A 23,198-nucleotide genomic window follows, 5' to 3' on the forward strand; every position below is an offset into this window, starting at 1 on the left:
GTGCCCTGACTGGGAATCGAACCTGGGCCATCCACACGCCAGGCCGATGCTCTACCACTGAGCCAACCGGCTAGGGCCAGTCTTTTTTTTTTTTTTTTTTTTTTTACAGAGACAGAATGAGTCAGAGAGAGGGATAGACAGGGACAGACAGACAGGAACGGAGAGAGATGAGAAGCATCAATCATCAGTCTTTCATTGCGCCTTGCAACACCTTAGTTGTTCATTGATTGCTCTCTCATATGTGCCTTGACCGTGGGCCTTCAGCAGACTGAGTAACCCCTTGCTAGAGCCAGTGACCTTGGGTTCAAGCTGGTGGGCTCTTGCTCAAACCAGATGAGCCCACGCTCAAGCTGGCGACCTCAGGGTCTTGAACCTGGGTCCTCCGCATCCCAGTCCGACGCTCTATCCACTGCGCCACCACCTGGTCAGGCTAGGGCCAGTCTTTATAAACTCTTGTTTCTTCCTCTCTCCCTCAGAACACAGTTGGATTTCTCCCCAAACTGCAGATCGCATTCTCATTTCATTCCATTCCCTTCCCTTCCTTCCTCCTTCCATTTCTGTGTCTATCTCTTTGCTAAGTCCTTTTTCTTTCCCCATTTTCCTTCTTGTTCCTTCTCATCTTCTCTCCCTTCTAGCCCTATGAATGGGATTCCAGCTGCCGCCAGTAGCAACCAGACTTCAGTTTATGCCCTCCAGGGACCTTCCAGGAAACTTCAAGAATAGCAATGGAACTAAACGCAAAGGCAGCCAAACTCAAGTGCAGAGAGACACCAAGTAGGAAATCATACTTGGTTACACATAATAAACCAAAAAGAAAATCCTGGCCCTGGTTGGTTGCTCAGTGGATAGAACGTTGGCCTGGAGTATGGACGTCCTGGGTTCAATTCCCTGACAGGGCACACAGGAGAAGTGGCCACCTGCTTCTCTCCTTCTCCCCCTTCTCTCCCTCTTCCCCTCCCACAGCTAGTGGCTTACTAGGGTCAAGCATGGCCCCCAGTGCTAAGGATAGCTCAATTGAGGCACATCAGCCTCAGGCACTAAAAATAGCTGGTAAAGCAAATATATAAGGAAATTAAAAAATTAGATACTACCACCTGACCTGTGGTGGTGCAATGGATGGAGCATTGACCTGGAATGCTGAGGTCACCAGTTCAAAAGCCGGGGCTTCCCTGGTTAAGGCACAGACAAGAAGCAGCTGCTAATGCTTCCTTCTCCTCCACCCATTTCTCTCTCTCTCCTCTCTGTTTTTTATTTAATCAATAAATAAAATCTTAAAAAAGAAGAAAATGCCTGACAAGCCGATGAGGCACTGGTTCCATGAATAGAGCATCAGTCTGGGACACAGAGGACCCAGATTCAAAATCCTGAGGTCACTGGCTTGAGCACAGGGTCACTGGCTTGAGCATGGGATCACAGACATGACCCCATGGTCGCTGGCTTGAGCCCAAAAGTTGCTGGCTGGCTTAAACCTAAAGTCACTTGCTGTCTTGAGTAAAGAGTCACACCCTCTACTAGACACCCCCCACCCCCTGTCAAGGCACATATGAGAAAGCAATCAATGAACAATTAAGGAGCCATAACTATGAGTTGATGCTTCTCATCTCTCTCTCTTCCTGTCTGTCTGTACCTCTCCCTCCCTCTCTCTAAAAAAATAAAAATAAAAAAAAATTAGAGACTACCATAATACACCAAATCTTGTTCCTCACGGCTTGGTATACTATAAATCTCAATAGATTTTTGGAACAATGTTTTCTAGTTTTCATTTACATGTCTACAAGTAGTCTTCTCTTTTTGCTAGCATCTATTGCAGATTCCAGATAAGAAAAACAAAAACTAGGGTACAGAAATATGCACTCAACTCACCTTTAATTTCTACAGAGAAAAAAAGCATACATTTATGACTTTTTCTTCAAATCATCCTCAAAAAAAAAGTGGTAAAAACCAGAAGACAGTAGACATTAGGTTATATTTAGGCAGATCTCCTTTCCCCATTTGTAAGTCCGTACTTTTTCTTGTAACAGTATTTAGAATAGAAGACACATTCTAAATCCATTTACTGAAACACATAACTGTTTGCTAATGAGGAAAAAGACCTGCCTGTTGTTAACGGTGGTTAGCCAGCCTAGAGCTCAAATAAGAAAAGCAGGCCCATCATATATACCCAAGTTGGCGTTTCAGTTCCTCCTCTGGGTAGTTAGCTGCCCTCTGTCTACTTTGATAAACAAGTGGCAGGCAGATTTGCAGATCTGTAACTTTTCCTGAAAGCTGACATGTAGAATACAAAAATAATGAAAACACGCACATTTTATAAACTTGGAACATTTACAATGAAAAAGGAAGAACCCAGAATTAAGAAATTTACTTTCCTCTTAAATGGTGAGCAAAGACCGTATCATATGAGTATCAATTTCTCTGGAAAAAAAAAAAAAATTAAGGCTAATCTAATAAATTTTCTCAGCTTTGGTTTTTTTTAAAAAAGATCATCATGATAAATCGTGCAAATGCAGCTGAGGTATTCCCCTTTCTGATTCATTTTCATGTTCTCCCAAAATAAGCCTTGTTGTCCCTAGTTTCCATTGCTCAGGCTTTACACATCAATATGATCCCATGGGCTCAGAGGGCTTCACACGTGATAGAGGCTCAAAAATGCTTGCTACATGCATTAGAACACTAGTAAATGAAGAAACCGCCATGGCCTAAATGAAGTATTAATAATTATTCTTTCCTTTAGAGAGCTTGTCTACTTTTTTTTTTTTCATTTTTCTGAAGCTGGAAACAGGGAGAGACAGTCAGACAGACTCCCGCATGCGCCCGACCGGGATCCACCCGGCACGCCCACCAGGGGCGACGCTCTGCCCACCAGGGGGCGATGCTCTGCCCATCCTGGGCGTCGCCATGTTGCGACCAGAGCCATTCTAGCGCCTGAGGCAGAGGCCACAGAGCCATCCCCAGCGCCCGGGCCATCTTTGCTCCAATGGAGCCTTGGCTGCGGGAGGGGAAGAGAGAGACAGAGAGGAAAGTGCGGCGGAGGGGTGGAGAAGCAAATGGGCGCTTCTCCTGTGTGCCCTGGCCGGGAATCGAACCCGGGTCCTCCGCACGCTAGGCCGACGCTCTACCGCTGAGCCAACCGGCCAGGGCCGAGCTTGTCTACTTTTAATACCTCCATGTAAATATCTACCTAGGAATAAAAGTTCTTCTATTTACTAGCTATGTAACTTTGGCCAACTCATTTTGACTTCCATTTTCTTTAACTGTAAAATGTGGATAACCATACCCCAAATAACTGTGATGAGGTTTAAATGTGACAACAGAAGTGAAAACATTCTAGATACTATAAAGGCAATTATCCACATTTCTAATGCTCTATATGTCTAAGGTATGGATGGATACAACACTTAACCATTCTGGCAACTTAACCTCAACGTATCTAAAACCAAATGCATCATTTGACTCCCAAAATCTTCTTCTCCAGCCGACTTTCCAAAGTTTCGAGTCTGGATCAGTATGGCCAATTTTACTTCCTTATCTCACTACTACCATCCACCCAGTCAATCACCAAGGTCTATCAATCTTCTAATGCAGTGGTCCCAAAGCTCACCAGCTTGAGTCCAAAAGGTGCTGGCATGAAAAGTCCAAGGGCGCTGGCTTAAGCAAGGGGACACTGGCACAGCCTGGTGGCGCATTCAAGACACATATGAGGAGTTTAATGTACAACTAGAGTTAAAGCAACAAGTTAATGCTTCCCACTTTTTCTCTCCCTTCCTATCTCTCTCGCTCTAAAAAAAAAAAGAAAAAAAAGACAGACAATAACAAGTGTTGTTGAGAATGTGAAGAAATTAAAACCTTAGCCTGATCAGTAGAGGCACAGTGGATAGAGTGTTGACCTGGGAAGCTGAGGTCCCAGGTTCGAAACCTGAGGTTGCCAGCTTGAGCGTCGTCTCATCGGCTTGAGCACAGACTTGCCAGCTTAAGCTCAAGGGTCGCCAGCTTGAGCGTGTGATCATCAACATGATCCCAAGGTCTCTGGCTTGAGCAAGGGGTCACTGGCTCAGCTGTAGCCCTCCAGTCAAGGCACATATTAGAAGCAATCAATGAACAACTAAAGTACCACAACTATGAGTTGATATTTCTCTCCCTTCCTCTCTCTCTTGCTCGCTCCCTTTCTCTCTTTAGCTAAAAACAAACAACCAAAAAACCCTCATACACTGCTGGTAAGAATGTAAAAACGATGTAGCTACTTTGGAAAACAGGCTGTCAGTTCCTCAAAAACTTAAGTGTAGAGTTAAACAATTCCACTCTGACATACAGTAAGTCCTCCTTAATGTCATCCATAGGTATTGTGACTCTAAGCAAAATGAAGTATGACGAAACCAATTTATCATAGGCTGTTTTAAACAAGAGTTAAATTATTACAGCATCTCAACAACATAACTTCCTATATTCCTAAGAGAAATGAAAACATATTCCCACACAAAACTTGAACATAAATGTTTACAGCGCTTCATAATAGCCACAAGATGGCAACATCCCTAATGTCCATCAATTGATGAATGGTTAAGTAAAATGTGCTCTATTCCTATAATGGAATATTATTCAGCCATAAAAAGGAATAAAATAATGATTCATGCTACATTTATGAAATTTGAAAACATTATGCTGATTAAGTTTCTAAGTCTGCAAGGTCAAACCACAGAATCTTTACTAAATTTCAACCACTCCATGAGATTACTTGAAAGTTCCATTTTAAAAATGGGACAGCAGTAGTGCCTGACCTGTGGTGGTGCAGAATATAGAGCATAGACCTAGAACACTGAGATCGCCAGCTCGAAGCCTGGGCTTGCCTGGTCAAGGCACATACAAGAAACAATCAATGAACAACTAAAGTGAAGCAACTATGACTTGATGTTTCTCTCTCACCCCCCTCTAAAAATCAATAAATAAAATATATATTTTTAAATAGGAGGCAAATTACAGGTAGGCAGCTGGATATATGGCTCTCAAGTTCCAAAAAAGAGCTAAAGCCATGGAAGAGAATGAAATAAGAAATAAAACATGCAGCATAAGAAGAGAAGACGATGGCCTGACCAGGTGGTGGCAAGGTGGACAGAGCGTCAGACTGGGATGAGGAGGACCCAAGTTCAAAACCCTGAGGTCGCTGGCTTGAGCACGGGCTCACAAGCTTAAGCACGGGCTCACCAGCTTGAGTGCGGGATCATTGGCTTGAGCATGGGATCATAGACATGACCCCATGGTCGCTGGCTTGAGCAAGGGGTCACTTGCTCTGCTGTAGCACCCCAGTCAAGGCACATATGAGAAAGCAATCAATGAACAAACAGTCAACAAACAACTAAGATGCTGCAAGGAAGAATTGATGCTACTCATCTCTCTCCCTTCCTGTCTGTCTGTCCCTATCTGTCCCTCTTTCTGACTCTCTCTGTCTCTATAAAAAAAAAAAGAAGAGAAGAGGATGCAGTATCTATCATACCAACCTTCAAAGGAAAAGAGACAAGCAAAGAACTGAGAAAGGAACAGTCAGATGAATAGAGGAGAAATCAAGAGAAAGCAATATCAAAAAAGTCAAGAAAAGGCCCTCACCTGGTAGCTCAGTTGGTTAGAGCAGTGGTCCCCAACCTTTTTTGAGCCATTGACCGGTTTAATGTCAGAAAATATTTTCACGGACCGGCCTTTAGGATGGGACGGATAAATGTATCACGTGACCGAGATAAGCGTCAAGAGTGAGTCTTAGACATATATAACAGAGGGAATTTGGTCATTTTTAAAAAATAAAACATCGTTCAGACTTAAATATAAATAAAACAAAAATAATGTAAGTTATTTATTCTTTCTCTGCGGACCGGTACCAAATGGCCCACAGACCGGGACCAGTCTGCAGCCCAGGGTTGGGGACCACTGGGTTAGAGCATCATCCCAATATACCAAAGTTTCAGGTTTGATCCCTGGTCAGGGCACATACGAGAATCAACCAATGAGTGCATACATAGGTGGAACAACAAATTGATGTTTCTCTCTCTGTCTCTCTCTCTCTCTCAAATCAATATTTAAAAAAAAAATTTAAGTCAAGAAAAAAAATTATAACAGATATACTTAGAGAAATCAATTGGAATAAGAATCTAAAAACATCCCTTGTTCTTCATGCATATCCTTTGTGAGGACAGAGCCAACTGTGATGGGGTAAGCAACAAATGAGGGTCAAAGAAACAGGCGGCAGTGAGTAAAAAACTGCTTTTTATGAGGAAAGAATTAGGCTGAGTTTTTATTATTATTGTTGTTTTTAAAAGTCTAGAGACTTTGCCCGACCAGGCGGTGGCACAGTGGATAGAGCATTGGACTGGGATGCGGAGGACCCAGGTTTGAGACCCGGAGGTTGCCAGCTTGAGCACGGGCTCATCTGGTTTGAGCAAAGCTCACCAGCTTGGACCCAAGGTCGCTGGCTTAAACAGGGGTTACTCCGTCTGCTGAAGGCCCGCGGTCAAGACACATATGAGAAAGCAATCAATGAACAACTAAGGTGTTGCAACGAAAAACTAATGATTGATGCTTCTCATCTCTCTCTGTTCCTGTCTGTCTGTCCCTGTCTATTCCTCTCTCTATCTCTCTGTCTCTGTAAAAAAAAATAAAAATTAAAAAAAGTCTAGAGATTTAGATCCTGAGGTGAAGAACCCAGGGAAGACAATGGAGAAAACTGTTTCTCCTAAAGGACAAAGGGATAAGTTAGACCAGGGGTCGGGAACCTTTTTGGCTGAGAGAGCCATGAACGCCGCATATTTTAAAATGTAATTCCATGAGAGCCATACAATGACCCGTGTACGTTAGGCATTATCCAATAAAAATTTGGTGTTGTCCCAGAGGACAGCTGTGATTGGCTCCAGCCACCCACAACCATGAACATGAGTGGTAGGAAATGAATGGATTGTATAATACATGAGAGTGTTTTATATTTTTAACGTTATTATTTTTTTTATTAAAGATTTGTCTGCTGGCCAGATGCAGCCATCAAAAGAGCCACATCTGGCTCGTGAGCCGTAGGTTCCAGACCCCTGAGTTAGACTGAGTGCTAGGATGAAGGATAGCCTTAGACAAGCCTCAAGAAAATAAAAATATGTCAGTATGTAAATATAGTAATACCTTATTTATCTATACTATATCTTTGGGGAAGAGTTACACATAACTAAATTTTCCAGACAGCTTTAAAATTTTAGCTATCTTAAACAGAATGAACTTTACTGAACGACTTACTGTCATTGTGACCATGATTACTGTACTAGGAAGTAATATACCTGAGCCTGCATGTTAATTTTCCAGATTTTCTTTGTCCTACATTGTCAGTTGCCATTTTCTCTGCACATTTCCCATGATAACCATTTTCATTTATGCTTCCAACTGATACTAGTTTGAAAATTATGTAACCATCAACTAATACCCTAAACAAATGGATATTAAGGTTCTGAATGAAAGTAAAGCGCATGGCTTTATAACAACTCTCCCCAGTGCTTCTAAGAAACTTGTTTCCCTCTTCCTTCCATTCAGTTGAGACTAGGTTTCAAAAAGAGTTAAGGATGTCAGAAAATTGACCTCTGGCTACATGGAATATTTGTTTTGCTTTCTTAGGTCATATCAAAATTATCCATGCCAAGAAATTGATGATTGATGGTTAGTCTTAAACCACAAACAAAAAAATGTTAACATGCTAATCCCAAAAGTGGGCCTAGACACCTCTCAGTAAAAATACTTGCCTGTCTTAAATCATTTACCAATAAAAGTTCTAACCTACACTTTTTCTATATATGTTAATATAGTCATGCATCTCTGAATATTATCCATGATAAATGTATATACCCTTCACAAAATCTTGACTTTAATGTCTCTTGAGTTTCACACAAATTTGACAACTACAAGCAACACAAGAGCTAAAATGGACTAAAGTCGGGCAAAATTGAAGAATTCATTACCTCTGCCTTTAATTCCAATACCATGGAATATCCTAATTTCATTCATTCTTAAGATTCTGGAAGGGTATATCCCATATACCTCATATATCAAAAAACAAAAACAAAACTATTGTTGCTTCTCCAGGATTCTCTTCCCATTCTTTAAGCTTTTCATTTAGATTAATAAAAATTAACAAATGCAGAATTTCTCATCAAGACCGAGATCTTGTAAGTGGCCTGATCAACTCAAAGTGAAACCCTCCAGGCTCACTGGTTTAGTATCAGAGGCAGTAGCTTCTGTACCTCTGCCTTTGTATTAAAATTATTTATGTGCATCTCCCCTTTTAAGTCACAAACACCAGGAGAGCAAGAATCTTTCTGATTCAATCATTTCATTCACTCACTCGATAAACACGTTTTGATGCACCTAGTATTTGCTAGCTTCTGAAGAAAGCTTGAGTTAAACAGCCCAAGCCCTTACAGTTAAGCAGAGGTGGCAGGCTTGTAAACAAATTGCAACACAAACAGGAACAAAAATTAGTACAGAATTAAATCAGAGGAAGGGGAAACTCGAGGGTTGGAGAAGTTCAATGATACATTTATGTATTCTCCAATTGGCCGCCTCAATAAATACCTGTTGAGCAGATGAATGAATGAATTAAATCTTGCTAATGAAAGATGTAATCACGGATCCAAATGAAGTTACTTGCTCCTGGAAGTCAGTAGATAAACTTTACCTTCCAATAGCTGCAGGAACGCGACTCCAGCATACCCACCTCCACCTCCACCTCTGGAAATCACCTTGGAGAAAGGGCCTTACCTGTACTGCCAGCCTTTTGCACTGCCTCCGCGGCTGCTACTGCTGCTGCTGCTGCTGCTGCTGATCCCACCCCCACAGCTGCTGTTGCTGCTGTTCTTGTTCGGGGTCACCGCTGTGGCCAGGCCCTCCAGCTTGCCTTCGCTCTCGGAGACTTTCACAGTTGACCCTGGTTCACCCCCTTGCATCTTAACTCCAAAGTCCATCTGCCTTTCTTGGGCGGAGAGAGCAGCTCTGTCGTTTTGTGGGTAATTTTTAAGATCGGATCTAAAGGTGAGCCCACGCGCTAAGTCAGACGGTGGCTGGAGTGGGTACCATCAAAAAATCCAGGGAAGGAATACAAGCATTCCCACTGAAGGAAAACTTTTAAGAGGGCAGGGCTAGCGAGAAGGACAGCGACCCTTTAAACATGTATCTCCTACCAACAAAGCAAGGGAGAAAAATCACCCTGACAGGATTTGGTGGTACAGTCGAAGGAGAAGCAGAAGCAACGCGAGGAGGTCGCGGACACCTGCCAAAAGGGCTGGGCGAAGGACGAGGAACGGGGGACGGGGACCAGCGGCCTGACCTCTGAGCTCAGAGGCTGACCCGCCGCGCTCCCTCCTCTCCAGCGGGGTCTTACGGGGGGATGGGGGTGGGTACGGTCCAGCCCGCTCGGCGGTTCCCGCCGCAGCCCCCAAGACTGAGCTGGGGGCGCCCGCGCGCTGCCCAGGAGGGTCCGGGAAGGAGGCCGCCGGGGGCGGAACGCCGGCTCCCAGGGCCGCCTCCCCTTCGGCCAGATGCCAGCCGCTCGAGGCCACTTCCTGCAACACACCCGGTCCTGGGCCCTCAACGGGGTTCGTAGAGGCGAGCCAGTCCCTCGCTTGCCCTCCGCTCCCCAACGTGAGAATCACAGCCACTGCCGCCGCCCCACCCACAGCCCTACGGTGGGTCACCCACCCCCCTGCCTGCTCCCCGCCTTCCCTTCCGGAGTAGCGTGAGCTCACTTCCCTAGAGCAGAAGCCCTTGCGCCATCTTGGAGAAGGGCAGGCGGCCCTGAAGGGGGTGGAGCCTCCGGGTGGGTAGCGGCACTGGAGGGGCTGATGGGGAAAAAAGAGTACAAGACTGAGGGTGCGGCGGAAGGAGGGAGAAGGAAGTGGGACAGCCCCGGAGGGAGAAACAAAGGAGTGGTTGGAGATAGAGCCTTTGTGGACTGTGACTTACGGCCTTCCTAACAGGTTCTATCCTTCTATTCGAGGTTCCATTTCAGGCATTTTAGGAAGAAAACTTAGTAAAATAATGCCATTTCTACCAGAAATTGCAAAAATATCCTACCTCATTTTAGTAATTTTGCAACAAATACATGGCATTGAAATAAGGCAAATAAGTGTTACAAATGAAAAAGAAATATTCACTGCTGTGAATATTGGGAGCTCTCAGAACAAAAGTTACTGTACGCTTTCTGACCCCAAACAAATTTTTCACCTTATTTATTTACTTATTTTTCAGGCACCTGGACCAAGGATCACCATTCACGACAGAAACTCTTTTTCACCCTCTAAATCAGGGATCCAGAAGCTATGGCTCGCGAACCAGATGTGTCTCTTTTGATGGCTGCATCTGGCCAGCAGACAAAACTTTAATAAAAAAATAATAACGTTAAAAATATAAAACATTCAAACATTCTCATGTATTACAATTCATTCATTTCCTACTGCTCATGTTCATGGTTGCAGATGGCTGGAGCCAATCACAGCTGTCCTCTGGGACAACAACAAATTTTTATTGGATAGTGTGTAATGTACACGGGTCATTGTATGGCTGTCACAGAATTATTGAATACATTTTAAAATATGTGGTGTTCATGGCTCTCTCAGCCAAAAAGGTTCCCAACCCCTGCTCTAGATACTGATTTTTTTGCCTCTATCAAGTAACAGTGGTTGACTAGGTGATTTTTTAAAATTGATTTTAGAGAAAGAGCAAGGAGCAAGGGAGAAGAGAGAGAGAGGGAGACATCAACTTGTTGCTCCACATATTTCCCCATGTATAAGACACACCTTAATTTTGGGGCCCACAATTTGGAGAAAAAAATGTATTACATAAAGTTATTGAACTCAAGTTTTATTCATCATAAAATTTATACAACTCATCACTGTCAAAGCTCCCATCCATTAGCTTGTTCTCATCTGTGTCTGACGAGGAATCACTGTCTTCAACAATGAGCTCAAAAACAAGCGTGGAAAAAGTGGAAAATGTAAGTAAAAAAAATACAACCACTGTATAAAACGCACCCAGTTTTTAGACCCCAAATTTTTTGAAAAATGGTGCATCTTATACATGGGGAATAATTGTATTCATGCATTCATTGGTCGATTCTTATATGTGCCCTGACGTGGAATCAAACCCTCAGCCTTGGCTACTGAGATGACTCTCTCACCAACTGAGCAGGCCAGCCAGGGCACCAACCTATATATATATATATATATATTTTAATATTTTATTTATTGATTTTTTAGAGAGAGAGGAGTGAGAGAGAGAGAGAGAGAGAGAGAGAAGGGGGAGGAGCAGGAAGCATCAACTCTCATATGTGCCTTGACCAGGCAAGCCCAAGATTTCGAACCAGCGACCTCAGTGTTCCAGGTCGACGCTTTATCCCACTGCACCACCACAGGTCAGGCCCACCAACCTATATTTTAAAAATACTCTAGTCTTTTCAACAAATGGTGCTAAGACAACTGGATATACACATACAAAAGAGTGAAATTGGACTTCCACCCACATCATATACAAAAATTAACTCAAAATGGATCAAAGACATGAATGTAAGAGCCAAAACTATAAGAAAAACGTAGGAGTAAATCTCCATGATCTGGAGTTAGGCAAAGCCTTCTTAGATAGGAGACCAAAGTATAACTGAAAAAAGAAAAAAATAGATAAATTGGGCTTTGTTGAAATTAAAAACTTTTGTGCTCTAAATAATACCATAAGGAAAGTGCAAAATCAACTCATAAAAATGAGAAAAAAACCTGACCAGACAGTGACAGTGGATAGAGCATTGGACTGGAATGCAGAGGACCCAGGTTCAAAACCCCAATGTCTCTGGCTTGAATGTGAGTTTGCCAGCTTGAGCTTGAGCATGGGATCATAGACATAACCCCAAGGTCGCTGGCTTGAACCCAAAGTCACTGGCTTGAGCAAGGGGTCACTCGTGCTGCTGTAGCCCTACAGTCAAGGCACAGATGAGAAAGCAATCAATGAACAACTAAGGTGCCGCAATGAAGAATTGATGCTCCTCATCTCTCTCCCTTCCTGTCTGTCTGTCCCTATCTGTCCCTCTCTCTGTATCTGTCACAAAAAGAAAAAAAATGGAAAAAATATTTACAAACCATATATCTGATAAGGAACATATCTAGACTATGTAAAGAGCTCTGAAAACTCATGAATAAATGTCTATTAGCCAATGTCACCCAATAAATTCAATTTAAAAAGAAAATAAGTAAGCCAATTTAAAAAATAAGTAAAGGAGCTACAAAGATATTTCTCCAAAGAAGATATACAAAAGGTAAATAAATCATGAAGATTATCAACATTGGCCTTGGCCCCGTAGCTCAGTTGGTTAGCGTGTCATTCTGATACACCAGTTTGCGAGTTTGATCCTCTCAAGGCATATATACAAGAATCAACCAATGAATGCGTAAATAAGTGGAACAACAAATTGATGTTTCTCTCTCTCATCCCCTCCCTTCCTCTCTCTCTTAAATCAATTAATAAATAAAAATTTTTTAAAAGAGAGATTCTCAACATCATTAGTCATCAAGGAAATAACAGATTAAAACCACAATGAGATAGCATTTTACACACACTAGGATGACTGTAAGCCAAAAGACAGTCCATAATCAATGTTTTTTTTTTTTTTTACAATAATCAATATTGATGAGGGATGTGGAGAAATTGGAACCATCATACACTGCTGGTAGAAATGCAAATGTGGTATATCTGTACAATAAAATATTATTTGGTCATAAAAAGAAATGAAAAGTGAAAGAAGCAAAACACAAAAAGCTATGTATTGTGTGATTCTATCTCTATGAGAAGTCCAGAATAGGCAATTCTATAGAGGCAGAAAATAGATTCCTGGCTGCCAGGGGCTTGAAGGAAGAAGGAATGGAGAGTGAATTCTAAATGAATATGGGATTTTCTTTTTTTTATTTTTTGTACTTTTCTGAAGCCGGAAACGGGGAGAGACAGTCAGACAGACTCCTGCATGCGCCCGACCGGGATCCACCCGGCACGCCCACCAGGGGAGACGCTCTGCCCACCAGGGGGCGATGCTCTGCCCCTCCGGGGCGTCGCTCTGCCCATCCGGGGCGTCGCTCTGCCGCGACCAGAGCCACTCTAGTGCCTGGGGCAGAGGCCAAGGAGCCATCCCCAGCGCCCAGGCCATCTTTGCTCCAATGGAGCCTCGGCTGCGGGAGGGGAAGAGAGAGACAGAGAGGAAGGAGGGGTGGGGTGGAGAAGCAAATGGGCGCTTCTCCTATGTGCCCTGGCCGGGAATCGAACCCGGGTCCCCCGCACGCCAGGCCGACGCTCTACCACTGAGCCAACTGGCCAGGGCCGAATATAGGATTTTCTGAGAGGTAATGAAAGTGTTTTAAAATTAGATAGTAGTGCCTGACCAGGCAGTGGCGCAGTGGATAGAGCGTTGGACTGGGATGTGGAGGACCTGGGTTCGAGACCCCGAGGTCGCCAGCATTGCCAGCTTGAGTGCAGGCTCATCTGATTTGAGCAAAGCTCACCAACTTGGACCCAAGGTCGCTGGCTCAAGCAGGGGGTTACTTGGTCTGCTGTAGCCCCACAGTCAAGGCACATATGAGAAAGCAATCAATGAACAACTAAGGTGTCGCAACGAAAAACTGATGATTGATGCTTCTCATCTCTCTCTGTTCCTGTCTGTCTGTCCCTATCTGTCCCTCTCTCTGACTCACTCTCTGTCTCTGTAAAAAAAAACAACAAACAAAAACTAGACAGTAGTGATAGTTGCACAATCATGTGAATATGAATATACTAAAATTCACTTAATTGTATACTTTAAATTGTAAGTGTATGGTAGGTGAATAACACAAAAATAATGCTATTATTAAAAAAAATAAATTCTTGCCTGACCTGTGGTGGCTCAGTGGATAAAGCTGAGACCTGGAACACTGAGGTCACTGGTTTGAAACCCTGGGTTTGTCCAGTCAAGGCACATATGGGAGTTGATGCTTCCTGCTCCTCCCCCCCTTTTCTCTCTCTCAATAAATAAATTTTAAAAAATTAATAAATAAATTCTCTAGATGCCAGATAGAGAATTGATTTTAGCGGGACAAAAAGAGGATGCAGGGAGACTAGTTAGGAGACTATTACAGGAAATGAGGAGAGAAGCAATAACGCCTTGGACTAAGCGGGTATTGGCATTGGAGATAGAAGTAAATGATACAAACTGTGTGGAGGTGGTAGGGTTGGGTAGCTACAGTGCTGCAAATAGATTGGATTTGCCATAGTGCAATAATGTTCCTACAGACCTCTCCACTTCCACTCTGTTCTACATATGTCCCAGATCATGACTAAATCATCATGCTCCTTTGAAATTTAGAAACCTCCAAAGTCCTTTCATTATTTATGGAATAAATTTCTAACTCTGTCCAAGGAAAAGTGGTGTGGAAGCTGTTGTAATAGCTACTGTAATATATATCATCTATAGCAGAGGTTCTCAACCTGTGGGTCGCGACCCCGGTGGAGGTCGAACGACCAAAACACAGGGGTCGCCTAAAGCCATCGGAAAATACACTGCTGATCTATAGAATTTAGGGTTATTCTGTTATAGTTCAGTACTGGGTGAGATGAGGATCTCTATGTAATCAATGAGGTCAGCCAGCAGTAGAAGCAAGTCACTTAAGCCATGATCATTCAAACTCCAGTCAAGGAAAAAGAAGCCTTGTGAGTGGATGCCTTCATTGGAGCAATAGAGATGTAAAGGAGGAACATGCCAACCCAAAGAGGAGTGCAGAAAAGACTTCAGTTTTAGAGACCCAGAAACTATTTTGTAATTGCTCTGGTGGTGAAGAGATTTGGGGAGTGGCTCATGTTAAACAAACAGACTGATATTGGAACTGGAAAGACAGGTGTTAATTAATGAAAAATACAGTCCATGGCACTCAAGTTTGAATGTTAGCTCATTCTGTGTAAGTCACTCCACAGGATAAGCTAAATTATTTCTAGAAGGCTACATGGTGCTCACAGAATCAGAGCCAGGGTCGTTGCTTGGATACATGTCTTTTTCTTTTTTTAAGCAAAATCTTTTTATGTTGTTGTATAGTAGGGTCTGAGATTATTTGATTCAATATCTAAGAAGAAGGGAAAGCATATGATTTGAACAAGGAAGATTTTATAGTGCACTTTTTTAAAAAGCCTTCAAGAATACATTCGTCTCTGTAGAGAATCTGTGGTACCTTTTCCGGCAATCTGGCTAAATGATGGGTCATTGCATCCTTCCACATGGAGAGAGGCGACGTATTACAGTATTCAAGTACATGGGCTCCAAGGTCAGACTGACAATGCTTGGATACTGATTCTACTGTGTGTGGCCTTAGGCAAGTTATCTAAGCTTTTTGTACCTGTTTCTTCATTTGTAAAATGGGCATAATAATAACATTTCTGATATGGGTTAAATTGTGTTCTCCTAAAATTCTATGTTGAAGCCCTCATCCTTAAATTGATGGTATTTGGAGATGGGACTTTGAGAGATAATTAGGTTTAGATGAGGTGTCCCCCGTGATGGGATTCGTGTCCTAATAAGAAGAGACAGCCCCTGACCTGTGGTGGCACAATGGATAAAGTGTCAATCTGGAATGCAGAGGTCATTGGTTCGAAACCTTGGGCTTGCCCGGTCAAGGCTTGTACAAAAAGCAAGTACTATGAGTTGCTGCTTCCCCCTCCTACCCCACCTTTCTCTCCCTCTCTCCTCTCTCTAAAAACAATATATATATATATTTATTTATTTATTTTTTTTTTATTTTTTTTTTTACAGAGACAGAGAGTCAGAGAGAGGGATAGATAGGACAGACAGGAACGGAGAGAGATGAGGAGCATCAATCATCAGTTTTTCGTTATAGCACCTTAATTGTTCATTGATTGCTTTCTCATATGTGCCTTGACCATGGGCCTTCAGCAGACTGAGTAACCCCTTACTCAAGCCAGCGACCTTGGGTCCAAGCTGATGAGCTTTACTCAAACCAGATGAGCCCGCGCTCAAGCTGGCGACCTCGGAGTCTTGAACCCGGGTCCTCCGCATCCCAGTCCAAAGCTCTAGCCACTGCACCACCACCTGGTCAGGCTAAAAACAATATTTTTAAAAAGAATATATTAAAGGAAAAAAAAGAAGAAGAGATATTATAGATTGAGCTCTCCTGCCTCCCACCATTCCCACCATGTGAGGTCTCAAGAAGGCCACCTACAAGCCAGGAAGAGAGTTCTCAACAGAACCATCTATGCTGGACCTTGGACTTCTAGCCTTCAGAATTATGAGAAAAGAAATTTCTCTTGTTTATTGTATTTTATTATGGCAGCTAGAACTGACTAAGGCAAGCTCCCTGTTTGAGTGATTGTCAGCATTAAACAAATTGATACGTGTAAACCACCTAGACCCACGTCTTATTAATGACATGGTAAGTTCCCAGCAACACTTGGCTATTGTTATTATACAAAATGCTGTATTTGGTGAGGTCATGTTTTTGCTGACATCTCTGAAGACACACCAAGCAGTATATTTTTAAAGATAACCAACATATTTCTGTAGGAGAATGCCAGCTTTGTCTCCCAAATGAAACGCAGTCCCAGGAACATTACCTGAAATCCCCAGCTTCTGGACACCAGAGTGAAAATTCGGCTGCAGAGGGCGAGCTTCGCTCTAGGGTCACCCCCTCACGGAGGCCTTCCCGGCCCACTCTGTGTAGAGTAGCAGCCCCCCATTACTCTTCACCCCAATTATCCTGTTTTTATTTTTTTCATAGTCCCTGACATTATGTGCTTTCTTGTGCATTTTAGGAGTCCTCACTCTTTTCCCCACTCCTGCATCTCTAGTTCTTGAACATTGCCTACTGCATTCATTGAACATGTGAATGAATTTACTACAGTGGGTAAGAGTGTGAACTTTGTCATCAGCCTTCAAATCTCTACCACTTCATGTATGTGATCTTGGGCAAGTTACTTACCTTGGTGAGACTGTTTTCTCATCCATAAAATGGAAACAGAATGACATAAAATACATAGAAAGTGTTTATTATAGTACCTAGTTTCTAGTCTGTGCTAAACAAATGCTGATTACTTTTTAAAATATATATATTTATTTTTAGAGAGAGGAAGGGAGAGAGAGAAACATCGATTTGTTATTCCACCTATTTATGCACTCATTCATTGATTCTTGCATGTGCCCTGACCGGGCATTGAACCTGCAACCTTGATGTATCAGGACAACACCCTAATCAACTGAGCTACTCAGCTAGGGAAATGTTGGCTATTTTTATTTTCTCTTTTTAAGCCTGATGTACAGAATTGGGGAGGGTGATTTATTCTCCCGAAGTACAAGAGACCTGCTTTCTCCATAAGCCTGCAGCTATGGTAGCTGGAGTGAAGAGGGCAGGCCGGAGAGAAACTGGGGGCGGGGCAGAGGGGAGCAGTACTGATCCCAAGAGACACTGTGAGAATAAGGCTGTGGACTCACAATTTCTTTCTTTTTTTCTTTTTTCTTTTTTTTTTCTTTTTTTAAGGAAAGAAGGAAAATGGAAGAAAAATTCTGAGAAGAAAATATGTTCACATTCACAATAGATGTTACTTCTACTGTGGTGAAGCAGGGTTTCGATAAACCGGAAGCCCCCTCCTCCCCACCTCCAGCTTAGGCAGATCCGTCAGCCATTTCCCATCCCAATGGGGTGATTCAGTGAAAGGGCTCCAAGGGAGCAAGCATTTCACTGGGAACACTCCCCTGCCAAGCTCAAAGCGTGTCCGTGGGAGTAAAAGAAATAGACACACTCAGACCTTTTGTTTGAGAGGAGGAAAGAAGGTTGGGGAAGAGAGAATGGAGTAGCTGCTGTGCTCTGATTCTGATAAAATGTTTTTCCTTGCATTCTTTGCTTCTCTCAGTATCTCTCCCCTGAATCCCTATTGAACCTAAAACTGTTTTTGCTTAAATACCCAATAGACAGTAAAATGAGCTCTTAAAACTGTTATAAAATGAGAACACATCTTCCTTCAATGTGGTGGGTTCACCTTGTCCATTTTTTAGACTCATTTGGCTAGTGCAGGTAGTGTTCTGCGGACAGGAGCCCATAAAAATGCAGTGAACTGGAGTCACGTGACCTTTCCATCGTCCAGTGGTGAATACTATGGGAAAGGAGGCAAAAGAAAAGCCAATTACTAATGCTTTATTGTGAAATTACATGGGTATGAATTCTGGGGGTCAGTGTGCAAATTTATTGTTGCCATCAAATAAGTTGGTTGATAGAAGAACACTGATTTACTTAACAGGGCATGTGCTAAAATCTCTTGAAAAAATTGCATTCCATCACCAAAAAATAGATAAATAAATAAAAATAAATACCAGGTTAACCACTTTTCAATATGTTCTCCATTCAATATTACATAGAGATGTATTTTATATATTGATTTAAGGGAGAGAAAGACAGACAGAAACATCCATCTGTTCCTGTATGTGCCCTGAACGGGGGATTGAACCTGTGTATTGGAATGATGCTCTAACCAACCCAGCTATCCAACCAGGACTACTGCAGAATATTAATAGATGATAATTGATTTTAAATTTTTCTTGGTGTGATTAGATATATCTGAAAGACATAATTTTTTTTTAGTTACACTGGTTTCTTTGACAGTGACAGAGAGAGACAGAGAGAGCGACAGATAGGGACAGACAGGCAGTAAGGGAGAAAGATGAGAAGCATTAATTCTTCATTGCAGCCATTGACTGCTTTCTCATATGTGCCTTGATGGGGGGGCCCCATAGCAGAGTAAGTAACCCCTTGCTCAAGCCAGCGACCATGGGATCATGTCTATGACCCCATGCTCAAGACAGCGACCCTGCACTCAAGCTAGTGAGCCTGTGCTCAAGCCGCTGACCTCAGGGTTTCAAATCTGAGTCCTCTGCATCCCAGTTCGATGCTCTATCCCAGGGGTCAGGAACCTATGGCTCGCGAGCCAGATGTGGCTCTTTTGATGGCTGCATCTGGCTTGCAGACAAATCTTTAATAAAAAAAATAATAACAATAATATAAAACATTCTCATGTATTATTATCCATTCATTTCCTACCACTCATGTTCATGGTTGCGGGTGGCTGGAGCCAATCACAGCTGTCCTCCGGGACAATACCAAACTTTTATTGGATAATGTGTAATGTACACAGGTCACTGTATGGCTCTCATGGAATTACATTTTAAAATATGTGGCGTTCATGGCTCTCTCAGCCAAAAAGTTTCCTGACCCCTGCTCTATCCACTGCGCCACTGCCTTGTCAGTTACACTGGTTTCTTTATTGCAGAATTTAATATGCTAATGTACATTATAAATCTTCATAAGGCAGATGGAACGTACAATATTTCCCAAAAGAACTCCTTTTACATAGAACATGTCCCGGGAATAGTGTCCGTAAAGTGTATAGATTGGAATACCATTAGAAAGTAAGTAAACTTTTATGAGAAAACCCATCCAGACTAAATTCTCATTTTGCAAGTTTTAGCATCATTTCATTCCCTGCCCTCTGCCTCTGCGTGACTTTGAATCTCACTCCTGAGAATAACTCCCTGGGTGGTGGTTTGGACAGAGGCTTCAGATGTGCACATACAGGCCGTGGCAGGGAAGGAGTTGCACCTTTGTGGTCCTAAGCCCTGAAAGATGGTGCTTCTCATATATATTCAAAATAATAATAATAATAATAATAATGACAACCTATGAACAAATGAAAAGATACCCAACAATATTTGGATTCCCCCAGTGGTGGGATTCAGCCAATTCACACGGGTTCAGCAGAACTGATACCTAATTTTTTGTTGAGTTTGGCAACACAAAAATTTTTGGTTGAGTGCTGGTTGTTAAAGTAGCACTTGTCATCAGGGCTCTAAGGTGGACTCCTGGACAGCTGCCCAATGTGGAAATCACAAATTACTTTTTTAATATTCATCTGCACAAAAGCATGCTCTAAGCGCCCAAAGAAATGTTCATTCCGTTCATAGGTGAAAAAAAATTGCAAGTGAGGATGCCAATCAAGAAGCAAAATGGAAATATCTCTAATAACAGCTTTATTGTTTTTGTCAGGTATTATTTAATGTTTTTTCATTAATATTTTAAAACTCATAACATAATCTAGTTTTGTGTACCTCTTTTATTACTCTTACTTAAGTATTAAACGCATTAAATAATAATAAACTACCTTTCGATATATCTTTTTTTTTTTTTTTTTTTTTGTATTTTTCTGAAGCTGGAAACGGGGAGAGACAGTCAGACAGACTCCCGTATGCACCCTACCGGGATCCACCCGGCACGCCCACCAGGGGCGATGCTCTGCCCCTCCCGGGTGTCGCTCTGCTGCGACCAGATCCACTCTAGCGCCTGGGGCAGAGGCCAAGGAGCTATCCCCAGCGCCCGGGCCATCTTTGCTCCAATGGAGCCTTGGCTGCAGGAGGGGAAGAGAGAGACAGAGAGGAAGGAGTGGGGGAGTGGAGAAGCAAATGGGCGCTTCTCCTATGTGCCCTGGCCGGGAATCGAACCCGGGTCCCCCGCACGCCAGGCCGACACTCTACCTCTGAGCCAACCGGCCAGGGCCTATATCTTTTTTTTTATATTTAAAATGGTCATTAGGGCAGAGAACTGGTTGTTAAATTATTTGAATCCCAATACTGGCTTTCCTCCATGAAAAACTGTTCTGAAGTGTCATGTTCTGCCCTGGCCAGAGGGCTGGGTTTGCTAGAGCATTGTCCTGGTATGCATAGGCAGCATGTCTGATCCCCAGTCAGGGCACATACAGAAACAGATCGATGTTTTTGTCTCTCCCTTCCTCTCTCTGTCTCAAATCAATAAAATAAATTTTTAAAAATTGTCATGTTTCAAACTTGAGATATTGGGAGAGGTAGTGCTTTAACTGGTGGCTTATTGGGTAACCCAGCATTGGCTCCTAGAAAAATACCTCCATTCCTGGCGGTAGTGGTACAGGGTGCTTCTTCCCTGTTACAAATGGATTTAGTTCAATCCCTTTGCCATCTGTGACAGGACACTTGGGATGCTGAAGTAGTAGAAAACTGCGCAACAGGAAGGGACCCGGGGCTACCACACTGAGGACAGGCTCATGGCAATAGGGAACTGGGAGTGGTCTGGCTACATCGATGGTGGGTTGCCTATTTGATGGTTTTGCCGTGGGTCCTCTTTTTAGTCTTTCTCCCCAGGATGCTGGATAACTGCTTTGTGTTCTGTGCTTCAGATCTCTGTGGGATTATATTTATATTTACATGAAGTCTTTAATGTCAGTCTTTGATAACACAAGAACCGAAATTATCTTTTTCATATAGGAACTCCTACCTCCTCACCCTCACGCCAGGCTGTGAGCACCTAGAAGGCAGATTACTAGGCCCTGAGCACCCAACACAGCCGGGTGCAGATCAGGTCCATGTAAATGCCCGTGGGATGAAGGAATGACGGGAGGGACCTTTCAGAAAGCAAGATACCTTATCCCCTCCTGGCCTGGCTTCTCCCCACAGCGTTCAGGCCAGGACTCTGCATTCAGTGGGCCCCAGCTTCATGGTACGTTCTGGGCTGGCTCTGAAAGAAGGTTGATCTTTTTTTTATTTTTTATTTTTATTCATTTTTAGAGAGGAGAGAGAGAAACAGAGAGGGGGTGGGGAGGAGCTGGAAGCATCAACTCCCATATGTGCCTTGACCAGGCAAGCCCAGGGTTTCGAACTGGCGACCTCAGCATTTCCAGGTCGACGCTTTATCCACTGCGCCACCACAGGTCAAGAAGATTGATCTTACCACCCTTTTATCCTCAGAGCCAGCAGCCTCAGTGTTTAATTGTGATGATGGCATTTGTGATGTCACTCACATTAGCCAGAGGATCAGATTCTCTCATCTTTACATGCACTAGCCACCAGCTCTTCCCCAGGGTCATTGTCATTGGATTTCTAAATACTAGACTCAAATAGAGTACAACGTCACTCTGGTGTCTATTTTCTGTTTTGTTATATTTTGTTTTGTATGTATGTATGTATTTTAGCGAGACAGGCAGGCAGGCAGGCAGGGACAGACAGAAGGATGGAGTGACCAGAGCTCAAAACGATATAACAAAAAGTGAGTCTAGAGGTGTAGTTAAGGATCAGGTGACAGGCCAAGAAATTCAGACTTTTTTCTAAGCATAAGAGGAGCCATTTTACTTAAAATGATTCTAAGCAAAATAATTAATTGTATGATGAGATTTAGGTTGTTTAATATATATAGAATGACATTATTTCTAGACCTAGTTAGTACCTAGATCTAAGTACAACCTTGCCCCAAATTAGGTTAAGAAGATATTTTCCCATGCACACTGCTGGATTTCAAGTAGAAAAACCGCTACTACCAGGTCTTACAAACAAACCCTTGGATAAGCACTGAAACTTGCATCATCTTCTCTTGATGACTACAAGAGTTAAGTACCGTATTTCCCCATGTATAAGATATACCTTTTTCTGAAAAATTTGGGGTCTATTATTTTATTTTTTTTCTTTTATTAATTTTTAGAGAGGAGAGAGAGAGAGAGAGAGAGAGAGAGAGAGAGAGAGAAGGGGGAGGGAGGAGCAGGAAGCATCAACTCCCATATGTGCCTTGACCAGGCAAGCCCAGGGTTTTGAACCTGCGACCTAAGCATTCCAGGTCGACACTTTATCCACTGCGCCACCACAGGTCAGGCAAAATTTGGGGTCTAAAAACTGGGTGCATCCTATACAGTGGTTGTGGCACTTCAAATGCCACAGATGGAGCTGAGGACGAGGCAATATATGAAGACAGTAATTCGTCATCAGACACAGATAGGACAAGCTAATGGATGGGAGTTTTGACAGTGATGAGGAGTTGTATTAATTTTATGATGAATAAAACTTGAGTTCAATAAGTTTATGTAATAAATTTTTTTCAAATTTCAGGTTCCAAAATTAAGATGCATCTTATACATGAGAGCGTCTTATACATGGAGAAGTACGGTAATGGAATTTTTTTTTTTAATTAAGTGAGAGGCATGGAGGCAGACAGACTCATGCATGTGCCCTGACTGGGATCCACCTGGCAAGCCCTTACCAGGTGATACTCTGCCCAGCTGGGCCGCAGCTCCATTGCTCAGCAACCAAGCTATTTTAGCACTTGAGGCCCTGGCCATGGAACTAT

The 23,198-nt window shown here is 42.8% G+C and overlaps 1 protein-coding gene across 2 annotated transcripts in view; it reads right to left on the minus strand.

The window, feature by feature from the left end:
• Positions 1-9,710, minus strand: part of OSBPL11 (oxysterol binding protein like 11) — a 95,216-nt gene extending 85,506 nt beyond the window's left edge. Inside the window, exon 1 of one of the 2 annotated variants that reach the window (XM_066346974.1) lies at positions 8,770-9,710. In XM_066346974.1, coding sequence (XP_066203071.1) covers positions 8,770-8,972 — 203 coding nt within the window. In that variant the 5' untranslated portion in view covers positions 8,973-9,710. The remainder of the gene's footprint in view (positions 1-8,769) is intronic. The other variant, XM_066346975.1, reaches the window with a different exon arrangement.
• Positions 9,711-23,198: the final 13,488 nt, after the last annotated feature.

Source organism: Saccopteryx leptura, chromosome 8 (assembly GCF_036850995.1).
Source record: "Saccopteryx leptura isolate mSacLep1 chromosome 8, mSacLep1_pri_phased_curated, whole genome shotgun sequence".
Classification (NCBI taxonomy): domain Eukaryota; kingdom Metazoa; phylum Chordata; class Mammalia; order Chiroptera; family Emballonuridae; genus Saccopteryx; species Saccopteryx leptura.